The sequence below is a fragment of the Hypanus sabinus genome, chromosome 8 (assembly GCF_030144855.1).
Source record: "Hypanus sabinus isolate sHypSab1 chromosome 8, sHypSab1.hap1, whole genome shotgun sequence".
Lineage (NCBI taxonomy): Eukaryota > Metazoa > Chordata > Chondrichthyes > Myliobatiformes > Dasyatidae > Hypanus > Hypanus sabinus.
Genome location: NC_082713.1, coordinates 22,120,429 through 22,140,814, shown reverse-complemented (window position 1 = coordinate 22,140,814; position 20,386 = coordinate 22,120,429). Strand labels below are relative to the sequence as shown.

The window sequence follows — 20,386 nt, the reverse complement described above, 5'->3', positions numbered from 1 at the left end:
AATCAAGATTTAGGATGGTAAGGTAGAAGGAGGAAAATTGTTCAAGGAAGAATGTTTAGCAATGTATCATTTACTCAAAATAAAGTTATAACACTCAGTAATATTGCATCTATATATTGCAATAATAATTATTAATATTAGTTAAATATGTAGCAAAACCATTTGAACTTTCCGTGGGAGAGTCAAAGCACTGATCTCTTGGTGAATCATAGAGTTCCAAAGCATTTGTTCCAATACCTAGATTTTATTCCCTTTTTCTTAACTTATGTCAACCCTTGTGGCCCTGACACTTAACCTGATAAATATATGTTTGCTAAGATCTTCATCCAGCATGGCTGCACAAAAGTCTTAGGAAGATCCTTGTCCCCAATTGATGAAGATTATTCTTAGACTGAGGGGAAGAGTAGGGCAAGAGAGTCGTTGACCTGTGACCTGTCATCTGGAAACATGCCATCTTAAAGAGAGAAAACTGGGAAGGAAGAAGTAAAGTCCCACCTGATCCGCAGGACATGATGTCAGGACACTCACCTGTCTATAATCTGTTCTTTTCCACCTTGAGCAGCCTATTTCCTAGAGACGTAGGAAAACCAGTCAGTCTCTTTTAGACCTTAAAGAAAGTTTTAGGCCTTATTATGATAGTTAAATTGTACCTCAAATACTTTCAAGATGGAGGAGAATTAGGGTCAAGTTTGAGATAGCTCAAAAGTATAGACAGTTGGTGGTACATCAACCAACTAGTTTTGTTTGATTAATGTCACTCCTGGGCCACTACTGCTTTCACCATTTTATTCTACATTAAAAAGTCCATCCAACATCACCCACAAGAGTAGGTGTAATCCATATGTTTTCTCAAGTCTGCTGAGCCATTAAACCACTTCCACTTTATACCTTATCAGCAATATTCCTTGATTCCATGTCCAAAAACACCAGCTGATCTTATTTATGACCATATTCAGGAAATGAGCATCCATTGTTTTTCAAAGTAAAGAATTTCAAAGATTCACAAAGACCAAAAATAATGAAGATTCTTTTGGTACTAATCATAAGTGGCCAACCCATTCTCTTGACACTATGCCTCATTGTTCTATTCTGTCTAGACCAGCCTTTCAACAGTTTTGCCCTGAAGGAAGCCTTGAAATAATTTTCAGGTCTCAGAGAACCGCTGCGTGAAAATTATTATGTCTACAGCTCACAATACATTAATGTGATCAGTAAGCTGTAGATATAATAATCCAAAAGTAATTGTCAATGTTCTTTTGAGTATGGAATGATTTTTTCTTGGAGAGAAAATGGTGGTTAAGCTTAGCTTACCTTTCTTGAAATTAATCTCTTTCTTTCCCTTTCATAAATTTTTAAAACTCATAAGGCAAACTTAATACATTACTGTTAAGTAACTAGCTTAAGCCAAAATGGGATTTAATTTTTCTAATGGTAGGCTCAGTAGATTTGATCTAAATAAAAGTTGTAAATTGATTTTAATTAATGCTATTTACCTCATGAACATTTTCTGGCAATGTTGAATATAATTACTAAAAACCATAAGCCAAGGCGATATGAATAAAAATAGAGCCTAAAACACAATTTTTTACAAGACTTTGAAAAATCATTTCCTTACTAAGTGGCATGACCAAGCTCAAATATAGACCTAGCATGTAAAACCTGTTCTTGCTGTTCGGCACAGACTGGGCACAATAGAATAGGACAAACTGGATTACCAGTCCATGTAAAACCCATTCATAAGTGGCTTTCATTGTAAAGACAGACTTTTTTGTGTGCCTATTGTTGTTCTAGTGTAATGAAATGGCTCAGAAGATTCTTATTAGAATTGTCTGGAGGCCTAAGCATAAAGTCTTCCTCTTCCATTTCACATTTCCTCTTCAAAAATTACCAGACTGGATTGTCTTTACAATGAAAAATTCTCTCCAATTTTCTACACCAGTAGAGTTTCTTTGCTGCTGTAAGACAGTTGGTGGCATGTAAGGGGAAGATGGAGGAAGTAATTCAGGAGGGAGAGGCTGATGTCACAGCCCAAGTTGGGTGAGACAATTCAATGCTCAGAAAATGAACTTGACGCTCCTCATCGACCTACAGTCCTCTCCTCTGTGCAATACAGCGCTCACCAATTATCAACCTACTGAGCTCCCCCTATGCAATACAGCACTCCTCATCAGCCTACCATCGGGCAATAAAGTGCTCATCAATTATCAACGGCATCCCCTATCTTCCGTCAAAAACTGAGAATGGACTCAACCAAATAAACATGGTCCTATTGCACACTGCCTGCTGGGCTGAGACACCTCTAACGAGATTACTAACGGGGCTGACCGGTCACTGCCCACCGCTGCGAGTGCAAGTATCGAGCATCGAGTGAAGTTCAAAAAAAGGATGATAATTTTTTTAATGACTATCTCTCGCAGAACTCTAGCAACCTCTCGTGGTACCCCGGTTGAGAAAATCTTGGTTTAGACTGTGTAAATTAGCTATTCTGACTTACTGTCATGATGGTTGTTAATGTGAGGTCCATTTAATAAGATGCTTTATCATTTTATATTTAACATATTAACTGCCCATCAATTGCCCTCCTTGGCAAACTCAACACCTCTCTATCTCTATGCTATTTTCTTGAGCAGATTATCTTCAACAAAGACTTCAAATTTTTCCCACTAAGAAAGGGACACTAAAATCAACTGATTTGAATTTTCCATTACTAGACAAATGAAGCATTAAGTTATGCAGTATATATAGTACATTCCTACCCATCTTCTGCATCTACAGTATATGATTTACTTCCTTCAATTCTGCACCACAATGCTGTTCAATTGTGTCCATTATTAAAACTCACTGTTGCTTTATCAGACCTAATTCATTAGTTTAGTGGTCACTCCAAAAAAACAGACTTGTAGAAAGAAATCAATAGCAAAATAATATTAGCAGTCCATATCTGAGTCAGAATAAGTTAATTCACTTCCAACCATCTTTGCTTTTATGCTAATTCAGAGTCAATTTGTCACATATATATTGAAAAATAAAGTGAAATGCATCATTTGTGCTAACAACCAACACAGCCAAGGATGTGCTTGGTGCAGCCCCAGTGCCAACATAGAATGCACACAATGTTCAGCAAAACAACACAAGCAGGAACAATGAAACAAACAACAGCAAAACAGGCCCCTTTCCACGTGCTCACACACTGAAACGATGATGTGACAATATCACTGAGTTCTAAATTTGTCATCATTTTAGCTGAGGGTAGAAGCTTCGCAAATATATTGAAAGAGCTATATGCTCAATCACTTTAAATAACACATTTAGCCTATTGTTTTCCTCTGACCTTCAAAGGAAGTGCTTTTAAGCAATAGTAAAATTGCCAGCTGACAGATCTTTTTTTCAAACACTTTCCAAAGGCAACTTTGTCTCTCAAGTGTGATTATAGACTGAAATGACTAAAGTAAATATGACTATTATAAATGGAACATAGGCCATAGGACCATAATACATAGGATACTCGGCCCATCAAGTCTGCTCTGCCATTCCATCAGGGCTGATTTATTAATAAATAGCAAGTTAAGCTGAATACATGGAACCTCCCTCTTCTTTGTTGTACTTAGTAAAGAGACACAAGAGAGTGCAGATGTGTAACCCACTTAAGTAACTCGGTGGGTCAATAGATGCTGATGAAGGGTTTTCACTGGAAATATCACATTTCTTTCCTATCTGCTGAATTCATTTAGTTCCTCCAACCAGATGTATTTAGTAGGAGTTTGGTTTAACAGAAAAGATATGTATGAAAATGTGTTAATAATGTTGGATTATCAGAAATGCATTTTCCCTTCACAGAGTTCAAGAAGAGTTTGGATAATGGCACCCAGATCTGCATTAAACATGGATTTCTGAGAATTGAATGGTCTGCACACCAGTTGCCAATGGTAGGTTGCAGCCTATCCTAATGAAAGCTGGTAATACAATTCAATATAGTACAGTAAGATCAATGTCATATCTAGAGTTGATGAATGTGAAAGGACTTGTCCTGCCATAGCCTTCTGTGGCAAGGAATTCCACAGATTCCCCATCATCTGGCTAAAGAAATTTTTCTTCTTCTTTGCTCCAAATGGATGCCCCTCTATTCTGAGACTGTGCCCTCTGGTCCGAGACTCCCTCACTGTATGAAACATCTCCACATTCACTCTATCTAGGCTCCCAGAATTGAATAGGTTTCAACACAATTCTGCTCATTCTCCCGAACTCCATAGAGTACAGGCCCAGAGCCATCAAATGCTCCACATCTGTTAACTCTTTCATTCCTGGGAATAAATGCTCCTCTTATGTTAACCCTTCCATTGCTGGGATCATTCTCATGCAGCATCTCTAGACTTTCTCCAACGCCAGCACATCTTTTCTTAATTAAAGAGCATAAAACTGCTCATAATACTCCAAGAGTGGTCTGATCAATACCTTATAAAGTCTCAGCATTATGTCTTTGCTTTTGTATTCTAGTCCTCCAGAAATCAATGCTAATATTACATTATCATTAACTCAACCTGCAAATTAACCATTAGGTCAGGCTAGTATTTTTCTTTCTTCTGCCTCTCTCCCTTCAGAAAGAGTTGAGACACATTTGCAATTTTCCAGTACTTCTGAACCATAACAGAATGAATTGATTATTGAAAAGTCATTACTAATGTCTTGACAACCTTTTCAGCTACGTCTTTCAGAACCCTGAGGTGTAGTCAATTTGGTCCAGGTGACTTATCTACCTTCAGGCTTTCCAGCTTCCAACAGTCCTTAGTAATGGCAATGACACACACTTCTGCCCCTTGACACTCCTGCATTTCTGGCATTCTGTTAGTATCTTCCACAGTGAAGACTGATGCAAAATACTTACTAACTTCTTCCGCCAATTCTATATTACAACCTCACCAGTGCCATTTTCTAGTAATCTGATATCCACTCTCATCTCTCTTTTACCCTTTATCTGAAGAAACATTTTGTATCTTCTTTTATTTTATTGGCTAGCATACCTAAATATTTCATCTTTTCTCTCTTTATGCCATTTGTAGTTGATCTTATTGATTTTTATTGATTTTTAAAAGCTTCCCAATCCCTCACCTTCCTAGTTATTTCTGCTATGTTATGTGCCCTCTCTTTTGCTTTTATGCTGTCTTTGACTTCCTTTGTCACCCACGGTTGCCTCATCCTCCCTTTAGAATACCTCTTCATCTTTGGACCTTCATCTTGCACCTTCCAAATTGCTCCCAGAAACTCCAGCCATTGCTGGTTTGCCATCAGTCCTGTTCATCTCTCCTTCCAGTCAACTTTTATCAGCTCCTCTCTCATGCCTCTGTAATTGCTTTTACTCCACTGTAATACTTAAACATTTAGTTTTAGTTTCTCCTCAAACTGCAGTGTGAATTTGATCATATCATAATCAGTGCCTCCACAGGGTTCCTTTACCTTTATCTTCCTAATCAAATGGGAGTAATTATGTAACACCCAAGCTGGAATTGCCGATTCCTTAGTGGGCTCAACCACAAGCTGTTCTGAAAAGCCATCTGCTGTGCATTCTACAATTTTCCTCTCTTGGGATCCAGCACTAACCTGAATTTCCCAATCTACCTGCATATTGAAATGTCCTGTGACTACTGCAACATTGCCCTTTTTATATACTTTTTCTATCTCCCATTGTAATTTGTAGCCCACATCCAAGCTACTGTTCAGGGACTTGTATATAACTCCCAGCAGAATCTTTTTACCCTTGTAATTTCTTAACTCTACCCACAATAATTCTACATCTTCCTACCCTATGTCACCTCTTTCTAAGGAGCTGATTTCATTATTTAACAAAAGAGCCACTCCTCTGCCTACTTGCCTATCCTTTTGATACAATGTGTACCCTTGGATGTTAAGTTCCCAACTATGATCTTCTTTCAGCCACAATTCAGCGATGCTCTCAACATCACACCTGCTAATCTCTAACTGCAGTACAAGATCATCTACCTTATTCTGTGTACTGCATGTATTCAGTCCTGTATACATCACCCTTTTCAATTTTGGTCCCCCGTTAACTCATCCCACTTGCTGTAATTTTGCCCTATTACCTGCCTGTCTTTCCTCACAGTCTTACTGCACAACACATCTAGTTGGATACCCCATTCTCAGCCCAAACACTCTGGTTCCCATTCCCCTGCCAAATTAGTTTAAACCCTCTCCAACAGCTCCAGCAAATCTGGCTGCAAATTTACTGATTCTGCCTCAGGTTCAGGTGCAACGCTTCCTTCTGTACTAGTCACTTCTTCCCCAGCAGACATTGCAGTTATCCTGAAATCCAAAACCTTGCCACCTGCTCCAATTCTTCAGCCATGCATTTAATTTTCAAATCATCCCATTCTTACCCTCATTGCCTAGGAGATAATTTAAGTCTTTTTCTCTTGCAGTAGTGGTGTCTACTGCCTTTTAGAACATAGGTACATCAGTATTTCAAAGTTCTCTTGTGAGTCTTGGGTTATTCTCACCTGACTATATATATCAATGTCACTCCGTCAGAAGCATGGAACCTTCTATCTAGTGTCCGCATTTAGTGATGAGGCAATTGATGGGCCAGTTTTGGTAAGAATAGAGAAAAAAAACTCTTTTAATGTGCTTCTTCAGATAGATGCTGCCTGGCCTGCCATGTTCCACCAGCATTTTGTGTGTGTTTATTGAAAAAGTAGTTCTAAACAAAGCATATCTAAGACTAGGATAGATGTAAATCCTTTACCTTCACTGTGGTTTGCAGGTTCTTAAAAACATTAGAATATAAGAATTGGGAACAGGAGTAGGTCATCTGTCCCTTCTTTTCATGGTAGGGCAATGTGCTAGCACAAGAGTAGGCATGATGGCATAGCGGTTGGCACTTCACTTTGTAGCACCAGCTTTCACTGATCAGGATTCAATTCCCACCACTGCCTATAAAGAGTTTGAACATACTCCCTGTAACTGCATGGTTTTCCTCTAGGAGCTCCAGTTTATTTCCGCATTCTAGACATGTACAGTAAGGGTTATCAAGTTATCAGCTTACTATGTTGGCACTAGAAGTGCGACAGTACTTGTGGGCTACCCAACAAACCCTCGCTGATTTGATTAGACACATGCAGCATATTTCACTGTAAGTTTCGATGCACACGTGACAAATGAAGCTAACCTGTAATCTTCAATAATCAATAAGATTGTGGCTAATCCTTAACCTCAGTTCCATTTTCTGGCATCAGGCCCAAATTCTTTGAATACCCAGAAAAGTGTTCTGAGTGAGTGTGCACAGCCATTGAGAAAGAGAATTCCAGAGGTACATTATGTCTGAATGAAGAAATTTCACATCCATCTATTTGTCTGACTGATGTTGCTGGGTGGTTTGGCTTGAAGGGCAAAAAGGATTATTCCATGCTGTATCTTAATAAATAAATTAATACTGTTTTGCTTTTAATAGTTATCTCCAATTCTCTCTGATATTGAGTATCTACAAGACCAACACCTCCTCCTGACCATAAAATCCACAGATGGATACGAATCCTATGGTAAGTTTGAGTTGTTTTAACATTATGTTTATGGGATCAAGAACATAAGAAGGTGACATACAATTTCCTCAGTAATCTGCATGAAGCATGCATGATAGTAACACTCAGTCTCATACTTTCCTTCCAAGTGTTGATGACATTCATTTTGCTGCAGCAATAAATACCACTCTTCTACAAGCTTACTGCTAGTGATCAAGAATGAATTTCAATGCGTTAGCAAGATATAAAAGGATGAAAGCCTGCTTTGCATGACTCCTCCTGTGTCTGGTAAGCTCAATGCTTGCCAGAGATTATGTGTCAGTCACATTGGGCTCTCCTGTTTGAGCGGCCATTCCTCTCTGACCACTTGCCACACACCATTTGTGAATTTTGGGCTAGCGAGTTCTCAATTTGGCACAAAGATCATGAGGGGTTAATTACTTTCAAGACTGATATTTTCATGTCAGCTTCAGAGTTGCTCAATTTTGATGGTCAGTGATGACTTTCACTTCTTGTTTAGTACTTTTCTGGCAGCCTTGGTGACTTCCTTAGAAATTTATTAGTAGCTGACTTTATCACACCAACTGCTGCCATTGAGGTAAGCTGAGACCCCAGATGACATAAAGGTTCTTAAGTGCCCATTAAGATGTGACTTCCAGTATTTCTGAGGATGTAGCCAGGGTGATGGTTGAATTGAAATAGATCCTCCAAAAATGGAGCCTTGTCATATTGCTTGCTTGCCAGAACAGAGTACACCAACTCTCCTGCTCTTGCTCTTCTGCAATGTATTGCAGACAACCAAAGAATCCCAGGATTCAAAGTTCAAAGTTCAAATTAAATCTATTATCAGAACATATATATGTCACCACATAGAACACTGAGATTCATTTTCTTGTGGGCATCCTCAGTAAATACAAAGAAACACAGATGCCCTGTGCAGGAAAGCACAGAGTCGACTGGACTTCCTCAGAAGTCTGGCGTCATTCAATGTTTGTAGTGAGATGCTGAAGATGTTCTATCGGTCAGTTGTGGAGAGCGCCCTCTTCTTTGTGGTGGCATGCTGGGGAGGCAGCATTAAGAAGAGGGACGCCTCACGTCTTAATAAGCTGGTAAGGAAGGCGGGCTCTGTCGTGGGCACAGAACTGGAGAGTATGACATCAGTGGCAGAGCAGAGGGCGCTGAGTAGGCTACGGTCAATCATGGAAAACCCTGAACATCCTCTGCACAGCACCATCCAGAGACAGAGAAGCAGCTTCAGCGGCAGGTTGCTGTCAATGCAATGCTCCTCAGAGAGGATGAAGAGATCATTACTTCCCAACGCCATTCGGCTCTACAATTCAACCACCAGGGGCAAGACATGTTAAAGTGCCGGGGTTAGGACTGAGCTTAAGTTACCACTCAATGCACTTTAGTAAACTATTTAAGAACTTTTTAAAAGCTATTTATTAATGCTTTTTGGGAGGGTGATTTTAGATGCATATCATATTTATACTGAGTTAAGTACTGTATGTAATTAGTTTTGCTACAATAAGTGTATGGGACACTGGAAAAATGTTGAATTTCCCCTTGGGGATGAATAAAGTATCTATCTATCTAAATCAATAAAAAATGCACACAAGACAGACAACCAACCAAAGTGCCAAAGACGACAAACTGTGCAAATGCGAAATGGAAAATAAAAATCACAATAAAAAATAAATAAGAAGTAAATATCAAGAACATGAGATGAAGAGTCCTTGAAAATGAATCCCTGGGTTGTGGGGACAGTTCAATATGGGGTGAGTGAAAAGACTGATGACTGTGAGGTTATAACTGTTCCTGAACATGGTGGTGTGAATTTTATTGAAATCTGTCGAATATTGAAAGGCCAAGATAGAGTGGAGTCAGAGATGATGTTTCCTCTTGTGGAGGAGTCAATGGCAGAGGGCACAGACTCAATACACTAGAAAAGTGATGAGGAGGTATTTCTTTAGCCAGGGAATGGTGAATCTGTGGAATTCATTGGCACAGATGGTTGGGGACTCCAAGTCTTTGGGGATACGTAAATCTGAGGTTGATGGTTCTTGATTAGTGGGGGTTTCAAATGTTACTGAGAAAAGACATGAGAGTGAAGTTGAGAGGGAAGATATATCACCCTTGATCAAATGGCAAAGCAGATGTGATGGACTGAATGGTCTAATTCTGCTGCAATTTCTTTTGGTTTTATGATTTTTCTTTCACTCAAATTCTGTGTGAAAACACATCATCCTGTCACTCATCACTCTCTGTCCTATGGCCTCAAGTTGTGTCAGTATCTTGGGTTATAGAGATAAATTTACAAAACTAGACTATCCCTCGGTAACTTCCTCAGCAGGAATCCAGAGTCCTATTGATTAGAACATAGAGCATAGAAATCTACAGCACATTACAGGCCCATCAGCCACACTGTTGTGCCAACCATGTAACCTACTCTAGAAACTGCCTAGAAACTCCCTACCGCATAGCCCTTATTTTTAGCCCTAAGCTCCATGTACTTACCTAAAAGATCCTATTGTATCTGTCTCAACCACCATCACTGGCAGTTCATTCCATGTACCCACCACTCTCTGTGTGAAAGCCTTACCTCTGACATCCCCCTTGTGCCTGCTTCCAAGCACCTTAAAACTATGCCCCTCATGTTAGCCGTTTCAGCCCTGGGAAAAAGGCCTCTGGCTGTCCACACAATTCAGGATGAGTACAGTAATGGTCAAGTCTGTAGATCAAATGCAAGGATTCAAAGAAAGCTGCCCATTTCTGACACATATAAACCACATTAAGGATGAACGTATATCATTTACACATGTTCAAGTAGGTGGCGGGGGATGAGAATGGGAGGTGTGGCGTGGGGGTGCAATAATCCCCTTGGTACAGAACTTACGTTTTAACCTTATTTAGTGGTGGTGGCCACCAGAAAAAACATAGTCCCTAAGGAGTTGCAGCTCGATGCATCCGACGCAGATGTAGACGTCTGAGAGGCTGGGAGTCTCCAGGACTTACCACATCTGACACCGAGCACAGAACACCGGCCTCACACACATACTTCCTGTCTGTATTCTGGTGGCCACCACCACTAAATAAGGATAAAATGTAAGTTCTGTACCAAGGGGATTATTGCACTCCCACACCACACCTCCCATTCTCATACCCCTCCACCTACTTGACTCCAGCATCCAAGATTTCAATTAAGGCATGACACCAACTGGGAAGACTCAGGCATGGGCAATGGGTAGCCTTCTTTTGGAGTTGTTATATATCTCTGACCTAAGGACAAACAGATAGGTGGAATTACTGTGCACATTCTGGGCTAAGCAGCCATCTCAGTTGCCCATTATCACCCACTCCAATTAAAATCACCAAAAGTTAATTCATGAAAAACTATCACACACCAAAAGCTCAAAAAACATTTAAAATAACCACTAAATCCAGCAAATCTAATATACTGTAATACCATTAAGGAGTACCTTATATGTGAATCATGTAATTAAAAATCTTGCTTTTTACATTAACCTCTGCTGAAACCTTGCTTCCTCTGTGTTTCAGGAGAGTGCTGTATCGCACTAAAATCCTTGATTGGGAGCACACCACAGAGGTTTGAAACAGGCCTGTCTCACCTGGGAGATGAGTCAGGATCTATCCGTGTGACGATGAGGGTCGTTGTTCCAGCAGAACGCAAACGGACTCGGGAGCGCCTCTACGGTGAGTCCTCCAGGCAGTGACAATCTCAGCATGTCCTGCTGCTGCTAAAGTTCAGAGGTTTCCTCGTACTTGATTGAAGCAACAAGGTCAATAAAACAGCAAGCACAAAGTACACTGCAGACACTGTGGTCAAATCAACACGTACAAACCAGATAGATGAACTCAGCCGGATGGGCAGCATCCGTTGACTGCTCATTTCAACGGACGCTGCCAGCTGGTTTGTAGGAGTTCAATAAAACAGCATACTGTATGTGCAGGAATTGTGAGATAAAAAAAAGAAAAGGCTAAAATTGTTCAGCAGGTTAGCAGCTTCTGAGGAGAGAAAAAAGGGAGCTATGTGTAAAATAATCAGAACTAAGAAGATTTGGAACTGAAGCATGTTTTCGGTTACAGAGAAAAGGGTGAGGTGGTGAGAAAAGAGGAGTGTCTGGGATAGGGTGAGATCACGGCAGACTAGTGCTGCCGCAAACAATCTCCTGGCGGTACTCAGTAGTTTGAGCAGCATCCATGTGAGGAAATAAACTGCTGATGTTTCAGGTTGAAATATTGTATTAAGACTAAGAATGGAAAAGAGGGAATACCCATATAAAGAAGAGTTAAAACTAATGTTGATATCAATCAAGAAAGGACACTAGGGGTGGGTCTTTGGAGCTAATGTGGCTGGTGCAGATATACTAGCCAGATTATGTAGAGAGATGGATGAGAGTAGTGATGTAAGAAAAAATACTGCTGAAACTTTCAGGTATGTAACTAAGTAATGCTGGAAATACCCAGCAGGATAATCAGCATCTGTGGAGAGAGAAAAAGCAGAGTTCATGTTACACATCCATGTTTTCCAAAGTGAAATTTTAACTAAATTTATTCTTTCCACACTTGCTGCCTAGCCTGCTGAGTAAGGAGTTGGGCGTGCTATGTTGGCACAGGAATGTGTGGTGACACTTGTGAGCTCCCTCCAGCACATCCTTAGTTTGTATTGGTTGTTAATGCAAATGATTCATTTCACTGTATGTTTAAATGTACTTGCGATAAATAAATTAATCTGAGTCTAAATCTGAACTTTGTTTCTCTTCCCTCCCTGGACTGCTGAGTGCCTCCAGCACTTTCTGTTCTTATTTCAGACTGTATCTGCAGTTTGCTTGCTTTCCGTTTACAAGTAAAAGGATGTGTTCTGCAAAGCAGTCATCCAGTCTGTGTTTGGGTTTTCCAACATAGAGGAGACAGCATTCTGAGCAGCAAGTACCACACACTAAATTGGAAAAAGGGCAAATGAATTTCTGCTTCAACGGCAAGCCACGCTTCAGTCCCTGGAAAGAGGCAGATGCTACAATGCCTGTGGTTGCAAGGGAAGATGCAGTGAGAAGGGTACTATGCATTGGTGGAAATGAACAAGTGAGGCACACGTGGAATGGTGCATTCGGGGAAGATGTGTCAGCTGTAGGAATCTGTTTGAAAGTGGCAGAGTTCACAGGACATTGACTGTAGTGGCTGGTGGATTAAGAGGGGAGGGGAAGGAAGTCCCATCTTAGCTGTATGTGGGAGGAGATGTGTTGAAAGAAGTGAAAGTAATAGAGCATAAGCAATTGAGAGTCCTATCAATTATGATAAAGGGCAAGGCACTGTTAAGGAAGAAATCTTAAAAGTACAGAGGTGGAAAATCTCATCACCAGAGACCTTCATTGGAAATTAAGAAACAGGCAGAAAGGAAGTAGTCCTTACAGGAAGCAGGTGGTAGGAAGAACACTCAAGGTATGAAACTTGTGAGCTTAGAAATGCATATTGGTTCTGGTTCCTTCCTCCAGTCCAAAAAAAGTTCAAGAAAAACCATGAGAAAGAGAGAGCTGGTTGCCAAGTAGTTGTGTTGGATACTGAAAGCTAAACACAGTAATATTATCAGCTCTTTACAAAGAGACACATTCAATCCCATTGTAACAGTCTAGTCAGATACAGATATTTGAATGAAATTGAACAACTTTCATTTGAAATCTGAAATTTTATGGAACACAGGGGGAATATTAAAGTTGGTTCCATTGTTGGCACAGTTCCACGTAAGGCCATATGATTAGTTCACCTGTGTTTCTTTCTGTGCAGAATGGATCAGTTCTGAAAGGGATGAGACCAAACCTTCGAAAGATAAAGCTCAAACATCTAAGCCAATTCAGGAATGCATTGGGTAAGCAGTTTCATTTGTGGGGTTCTTATTGCAAGCACCTTGTATCTTTCCTTAAAAACACACTCATGTTGTGTAATTATCTCCTGAATCTAATGACACTTTCCCAACAATTTTCTCTTTAAGTTTGATTAAAGACTTAAACCAGTTTATATCTTTGTAAGGCTTATCCTATAAGACATAGGAGAAGAATTAGGCCCTTTGGCCCATTGAGTCTACTCCATCATTCCATCATGGCTGATTTATTATCCCTCTCAACCACATTCTCCTCCACATAACGTTTAATGCCCTGACTAGCAAAGAAATGGTGAATATCTGCTTTAAATATACTAAATAACTTGACCTCCACAGCTGTGCATGGCAATGCATTTGCCCAGATTCACCACCTTCTGGCTAAAGAAATTCCTTCTTATCTCTGTTCTAAATGGATATTCCTCTATTTTGAAGCTGTGCCCTCTGTTCCTAGACTTGCCCGCTACAGGAGACATTCTCTCCACATCCATCCTCAACCAGACCTTTCAATATTCAGTAGGTTTCAATGAGATCTTCCCCTCATTCTTTGAAATTTCAGTGAGAACAGGCCCATCAAACACTCCTCAAACATTAAAACTTTCATTCCTGAAATCATTCCCATGAGCCTTCTCTGAAACCTCTCCAATGTCAGCACATCTCTTCTCAGAAAAGGTGCCTATATCCGCAAGAGCAGTCTGACCAATGCCTTGTTTAGCATCAACATCATATCCTTGTTCTTATATTCTAGATTTCTTGAAATGAATGCTAACGTTGCATTTGTCTTCCTCATCCCGATTCATCCAGCAAGTTTACCTTCAGGGAATCCCAAATCCATTGGAACTCTGAATTTTGAATGTTCTCATTTAGAAAATAGTCTACACCTTTAACTCCTTCTACAAAATGCATGACCATGCATCTCCCTGCACTATGTTTCATCTGCTACTTTTTTGCCCATTCTGCCCATCTGTCCAAGTCATTCTGCAGACTTCCTGCTTCTTCAACTCTCCTTGCCCCTCCACCAATCTTTGCATTGTCTGCAAAGCTGGCCATAAAGCCTGTCATTCAAATCACTGACATATAATGTGACAAGAAGTGGTCCCAATACTGACCCTTGCGAATACCACTTGTCACTGGCAACCAGCCAGAATAGGCCCCTTTTATATCAACTCTTTGCCTCCTGCCAATCAATCTTCTATCCATGCTAGAATCTTTCCTGTGATATCATAGGCTCTTATCTTGTTAGGCAGTCTTATGTGTGGTCATCTGAAAATCCAAGTTAGGAACACCCACCGTCTATCCTCCTTGCTATTTAGAGTCATAGAGTCTTAAAACCCTACAGCGCAGTAACAGGACTTTCAGCCCATCTAGTCTGAGCCAAAACATTTGTTACGAACCCCGTAACTGGGTCACTTACCAGCAAAGATAGAGAGGTCCGTTGAAGTCTGATGGTACTATTTTTAACAATATTTATTAGTAAAAATACACAAAAATAATATCAATGCAAATATACAGATAATATACGTCGTCAATACTAAATCTAAAAGTGCGGGTATAATAATAGTCAATAAGAAATAGCTCTATCATTGTCTAGGGGATAATGTATTGTCTGATGGGAATATAAAAGTCACTCAGTTCATGCAGGCTGCAGCCTTTGGGGACCATTGGGTTTACAATGGTTGGAGAGAGAGAGAGAGAGAGAGAGAGTTTTGGGAGAAAAACTTGCCGATTCCTTTTATGATTTCGATCCATCGGAGTCTCGTTGGTGTGGCCGTTCACTTGTGGCCTCTCCTTTAGCTAAAGCCGTTCTTCCGTGGTGAGCCTGCCAATCCCAGGCAAGGGAGGATGCACACGAGCCCCCACCGGCTGTCACTATTAAACGCTGTCACGGGATTTCTAGCGTTTCTCCTGGTGCGTCTAAAGGGGTTGTTCCCCAGACCCTCTTTTATCCTTACTCACGGGGTCTCAGATGTCAATCAGGTTGGGATGATGCAATCCCTCAACCAGCCCACTCTGGTCGTTCCCTGAGGGGCATCAATGAATAGTACAGTACTCAATACACAATTTCGTCTCCAAGAGACAATAGCCATTATCAATGGTTTTGTTTCGTTGAGGCCAGGACACATTCCAAACCTTGTGGATTCTGGATGTCCCTCTCTCATTTCCTGGGTCCCAGACCTGAATTAATAGCGATCTTGCAATTCTCAAAAAGGAGGCGACTTTGTACCCTTCGGCCCCTCAGAGTTGCAGCACATTTGTTACACATTAATCTGACTAGTTGCATCAACCTGCACCTGGACCATTGCACTCCATACCCCTCTCATATATGTACTCACCCAAATTTATCTTAAATATTGAAATTGACCCTATATCCACCACTTGTGCTGGCATTTCTTTCCACACTCTCACTACCCTCTGAGTGAAGAAGTTCCCCCTCACATTGCCCTGAAATATTTCTCCTTTCACCCTTAACCCATGACCACTATTTGTAGGTTCACACAACCTCATGTAGAAAAAAGCCTGCTTGCAGTTACCCTATCAATACCCCTTCTAATTTTAAATTCCTCTGTTAACTCTCCCCCTCAATCTTCTATGTCCTAACATAGTGAACTTACCCTATAACCCTTGCCTTCGTCCCGGCAAAATCCTTATAAATTTTCTCTGCACTTATTCAATCTGCTTACATCTTTCCTGTAGGTAGGTGACCAAAACGGCATACAATACTCCAAATTAGGCCTCACCAAAGTCTTATACAACTTCAAAATATCACCCCATCTCCTGTTCTCAATACTTTGATTCATGAAGGCCATTGTGCCAAAAGCATTATTTATAACCCTGTCAACCTGTGACACCACATTCCAGGAATTATGGATCTGTATTCCCAGATCCCTCCATTCTATGCCCTACTACTCACCATGCAAGACCTGCCATGGTTGTCCATCCCAAAGGCCCCCAATCTTAATGCCATCTCAAATTAGTTGATCCAGTTTACCACCTTATCATCCAGATCCCTGATATAGATGACAAACAATAATGGACCCAGGACCAAATCCTGTTGCATACCAGTCTATGTGGTCCCCAGTGAGAGAGGCAACCATCTACCACCATCCTCTGGCTTCTCCCACAAAGCCGATGTCTAATCCAATTTACTATCTCATCTTGAATGCCAAGCGACTGGATTGTCTTGACCAATCTCCTCTTAGGACCTTTTCAAAGGCCTTGCTAAAGTCCATGTAGACAACATCAGCCTTCATCTACTTTCCTGCTAACTTCCCTGAAAAACTCTGTAAGATTGGTTAGACACAATTTACCATGCATACAGTTGTGTTGACTATCCTGAATGAGTCCCAGTTTATCCAAACAATTATGTATCCAGTCCTTTAAAATACCTTCCAATAACTTTCTACTACTGATATCAGGTTAATCGGCTTATAATTTCCTAGCTTATTCTTAGAGTCTTTCTTAAAGAACAGAACATTAACTCCAATGCTTCAGCAACTCACCCATGGTTAAGGAATTTTTAAAATATTTCTGCTTAGGCCCCTTCAATTTCTGCACTACTCTTCCATAGGGTCCGAGAGAACACCTTGTCAGGGCCTGGTGATTTATCCACCCTTATTTGCCCCAAAGTAGCAAACACCTGCTCCTCTGTAATCTGTCTAGGGTCCAGGACTGCACTACTGTATTTCCTCACATCTATAGACTCTGTGTTGGTCTCTCAAAACATCCATTTAGGATCCCCCAACACCCTCATCTCTTTCAGCTCCAGGCATAGATTACCACTCTGATCTTCCAGAGGGCCAGTTTTTTCCTTTGCTATCCTTCTGCTGGTAATAGCAAACATGCAATGCTGAGGCTTTATGAAACACTGGTGAAGCCTCTCTTACAGTATTGTGAGCAGTTTTGGGCCCCTTATCTAAGAAAGGATGTGCTGACTTTGGAGAGGGTTTAAAGGAGATTCACAAAAATGATTTCTGATATCATCAAAATTGGCCTTTCTCCAATTTAGAATTTCAGCCTGACCACCAGACATATCCTTTTCCATAATTACCTTGAAACTCATGGCATTATGACCATTAGATGCTAAGTGATCCCCTACACAAACTTCTGTTGCTTGTTCTGTCTCATTCCCTAACAAGAGATCTGCTATTGCACTCTCTCTAGTTGGGACTTCTATGTACTGATTCAAGAAGCTTTGCTGAATGCATTTGACAGACATTTTCCCATCTTGCCATTTTACAGTTTGGAGTCCAATTTAATATATGCAAAGTTCAAAACACCTACTATCACAACCTTATGTTTCTTGCAGCAGTCTGTGATCTCTCTACAGAGATCCTGCGGACTATTGTGTGGTGTAAAACATAATCCTATTAACAGCCACAGGACTACTCTGCAGAGGCTGCCTATTCCCTTTCCCTTTCCTGACAGTCACTCAAGTACCTGACTTATTCCTCATTTCTACTTGTAAAACCTCACTAGATGAGCTCTTGTGTCTGTTCTGACAGAGCACTGCTGTGATATTTTCCCTGACTAGTAATAACACCCCTCCACCTTTAATTACTCCCGGTCTGTCAGGTCCAAAACAATGGAACCTTTTTCCATTGAGCTGCCAGTCCTGCCCCCTCCCACAAACAAGTCTTGCTAATGGCTACAATGTCATAATTACACATGCTGATCCATGCCCTAAGATCAACTAACTTACCTACAATAATCTTTGCACTGAAATTAGAACATTAGTCCCACCATGTTTGACTTCTTGCTTCCTGACTTTGTCTGTAGGCCTAACAACCACACCATTATCTGTCCTGGTGCTCTGGTCCCCATTACCCTGCGACTCAAGTTTAAACCCTCCCTCTTTCCCCTCTCCCTGATGCACCATCAATAACTCTTGGAGACGGGAGGTGAACAATAGGCTTTTATTAGCAGCAAAAGGGACCACAACATCTTGGAGACTGAGGGAGGAGCAGTGCCTCCAATCGCCTTTATACAGGGGTCTGTGGGAGGAGCCACAGGAGCAGTCAGCAGAGGGGCGTGTCCAGACAGGTATACATAGTTTACCACACTCCCCTCCGCTCCACCCCCAGCCTCCATACAGTACTATCTAAGTTTCCTGCCAGGATATTAAAACCCCTCCAGTTCAGGTGTCAACCATCCCTTCTGTAAAGGTCTAACCTTCCCTGGAACAGAGACTACTGATACAAAAAATCGAAGCCCTCCCTCCAGCACCAATTCCTTAGCCATGTGTTAAGCATGTGTTAATACTTCCTATTTCTGCCCTTACTAGAATGTGGCATGGGTAGGAATCCTGGAAGTTCTGTTCTTTAACGTAACACCTAGCTCCCTGAACTCACCTTGCAAGACCTTATTACCCATCCTTCCGCTGCCTTTGGTACTGACATGGACCACGAGCTCTGATTACTCGCCCTCCTACGTAAAAATGCTGTGGACTCGATCCAAGATGTCCCTGACTATGGTACAAACCAGAAAGCTACAAACCACTGGGAATCTCATTCTTATCTTTTTGTTCCCCTAACCAACAAATTACCTATCCTGCTCTTCTCCCTCCTTCCCTTCTGAAGCATTGAGCCAGACACAGTGCCAAAAACCTACTCGCTTCATTCCCAGAAGTATCCAAAGTGATATACTTATTATTTAGGGGATGAGCCACAGGGGTACTGTTCACTGGCTGCCTATTTCCTTTCCCTCTCCGGACAGTCACATAAGTACCCGCCTCCTGCAATTTACAGGTGGCTACTTCCCTTTAGCTCCTCTCTGTCTCCTCCTCATTCTCCTGTATGAGCCGAAGTTCATCAAGCAGCAGCTCCATATCCTTAACATGGCCTCTGAAGAGCTGCTGCCAGATGCACTTCATGCAGATGTAGTTATTAGGAAGAATGGAGGTCTCCCAAAGTTCCCACATCTCACACAAGGAACATACCGCTAACTGTGGACCCATTCATAGCACACTAGCTATGTACTAGCAAAAATTAAACTTCCTGGAAGTTTAGTTAGAGCCTGCAGTTGAACTATTCTAACCCGGCCCCTCTCCCAAAATGGCCACTCCGCTTACACATCCTTTCTTTTTATTGGCTCAGACAATGATTCACCCCAATGAGACTGGAACCATTCCAGAATCTAGTGGTTCTTGGAAGATCAATACAATCTCTTCAGCTACTTCTTTCAAAGCGTTGGGTTGTAGTCTATTTGGTCTGAGTGACTTAGATAACTTTAGAACCTTTAGCATATGAAGCACCAACTCCTTAGTAATAGCAACTATACTCACTTCTTCCCCCAACACTCTTGAATTTCTGGCATTCTGCTAGAGTCTTCCACAATGAAGAAAACACTAGTGTCCCCTTCCAATTAACTTTGGCCAGCTTCTCTTTCACGCCTCTGCAATTCCCTTTACTCCACTGAAATAAAGGCACATCTGACTTTATCTTCTCTCTCTCAAAATGTCTTCAGAGGTTCAAAGGTACATTTAATGTCAGAGAAATGTATACAATACACATCCTGAAATGCTTTTTCTTCGCAACCATTCATGAAAACAGAGAAGTGTCCCAAAGAATGAACGATGGTTAAATGTAAGAACACCAAAGTGCCCCCAGCTCCTCTCCCTCCCGCATGTAATAGGCAGCAAACAACAATCCCCCACCAGCAAAAAAAAAAAGCAGGCATTGGCACCACCGCCTAGCACTCAAGCCTGAGCAATGCAATAGCAAAGACACAGACTTGCAGTTACCCCAAAGACTTTGCACTTAACCCAACATTCGACATCCCACAGGTTTTCTCTCTCCCTGATAAGGGAGAAGGAGGTGTCTCTGTTTTGCAGTGAGCAGGGAGACATAGCAAACAACTCATTGGTTTACAATGTTAAAAGTCTGTTGCGTCATTTTTTTTTAGCTCTGTGCCTGAAGATCACAATGATCCCCAGTCTTTGGGCACACAGCAGTAGATTCTAACTCAACTG

At 41.2% G+C, this 20,386-nt stretch overlaps 1 protein-coding gene across 1 annotated transcript in view; it reads left to right on the top strand.

Moving 5' to 3' along the window:
- Positions 1-20,386, top strand: part of LOC132397967 (phosphatidylinositol 3,4,5-trisphosphate 5-phosphatase 2-like) — a 170,698-nt gene that overhangs the window by 134,013 nt on the left and 16,299 nt on the right. Inside the window, exons 22-25 of the mRNA XM_059976816.1 lie at positions 3,838-3,926; positions 7,460-7,547; positions 11,085-11,240; positions 13,329-13,410. Of these exons, the coding sequence (XP_059832799.1) occupies positions 3,838-3,926; positions 7,460-7,547; positions 11,085-11,240; positions 13,329-13,410 (415 nt within the window). The remainder of the gene's footprint in view (positions 1-3,837; positions 3,927-7,459; positions 7,548-11,084; positions 11,241-13,328; positions 13,411-20,386) is intronic.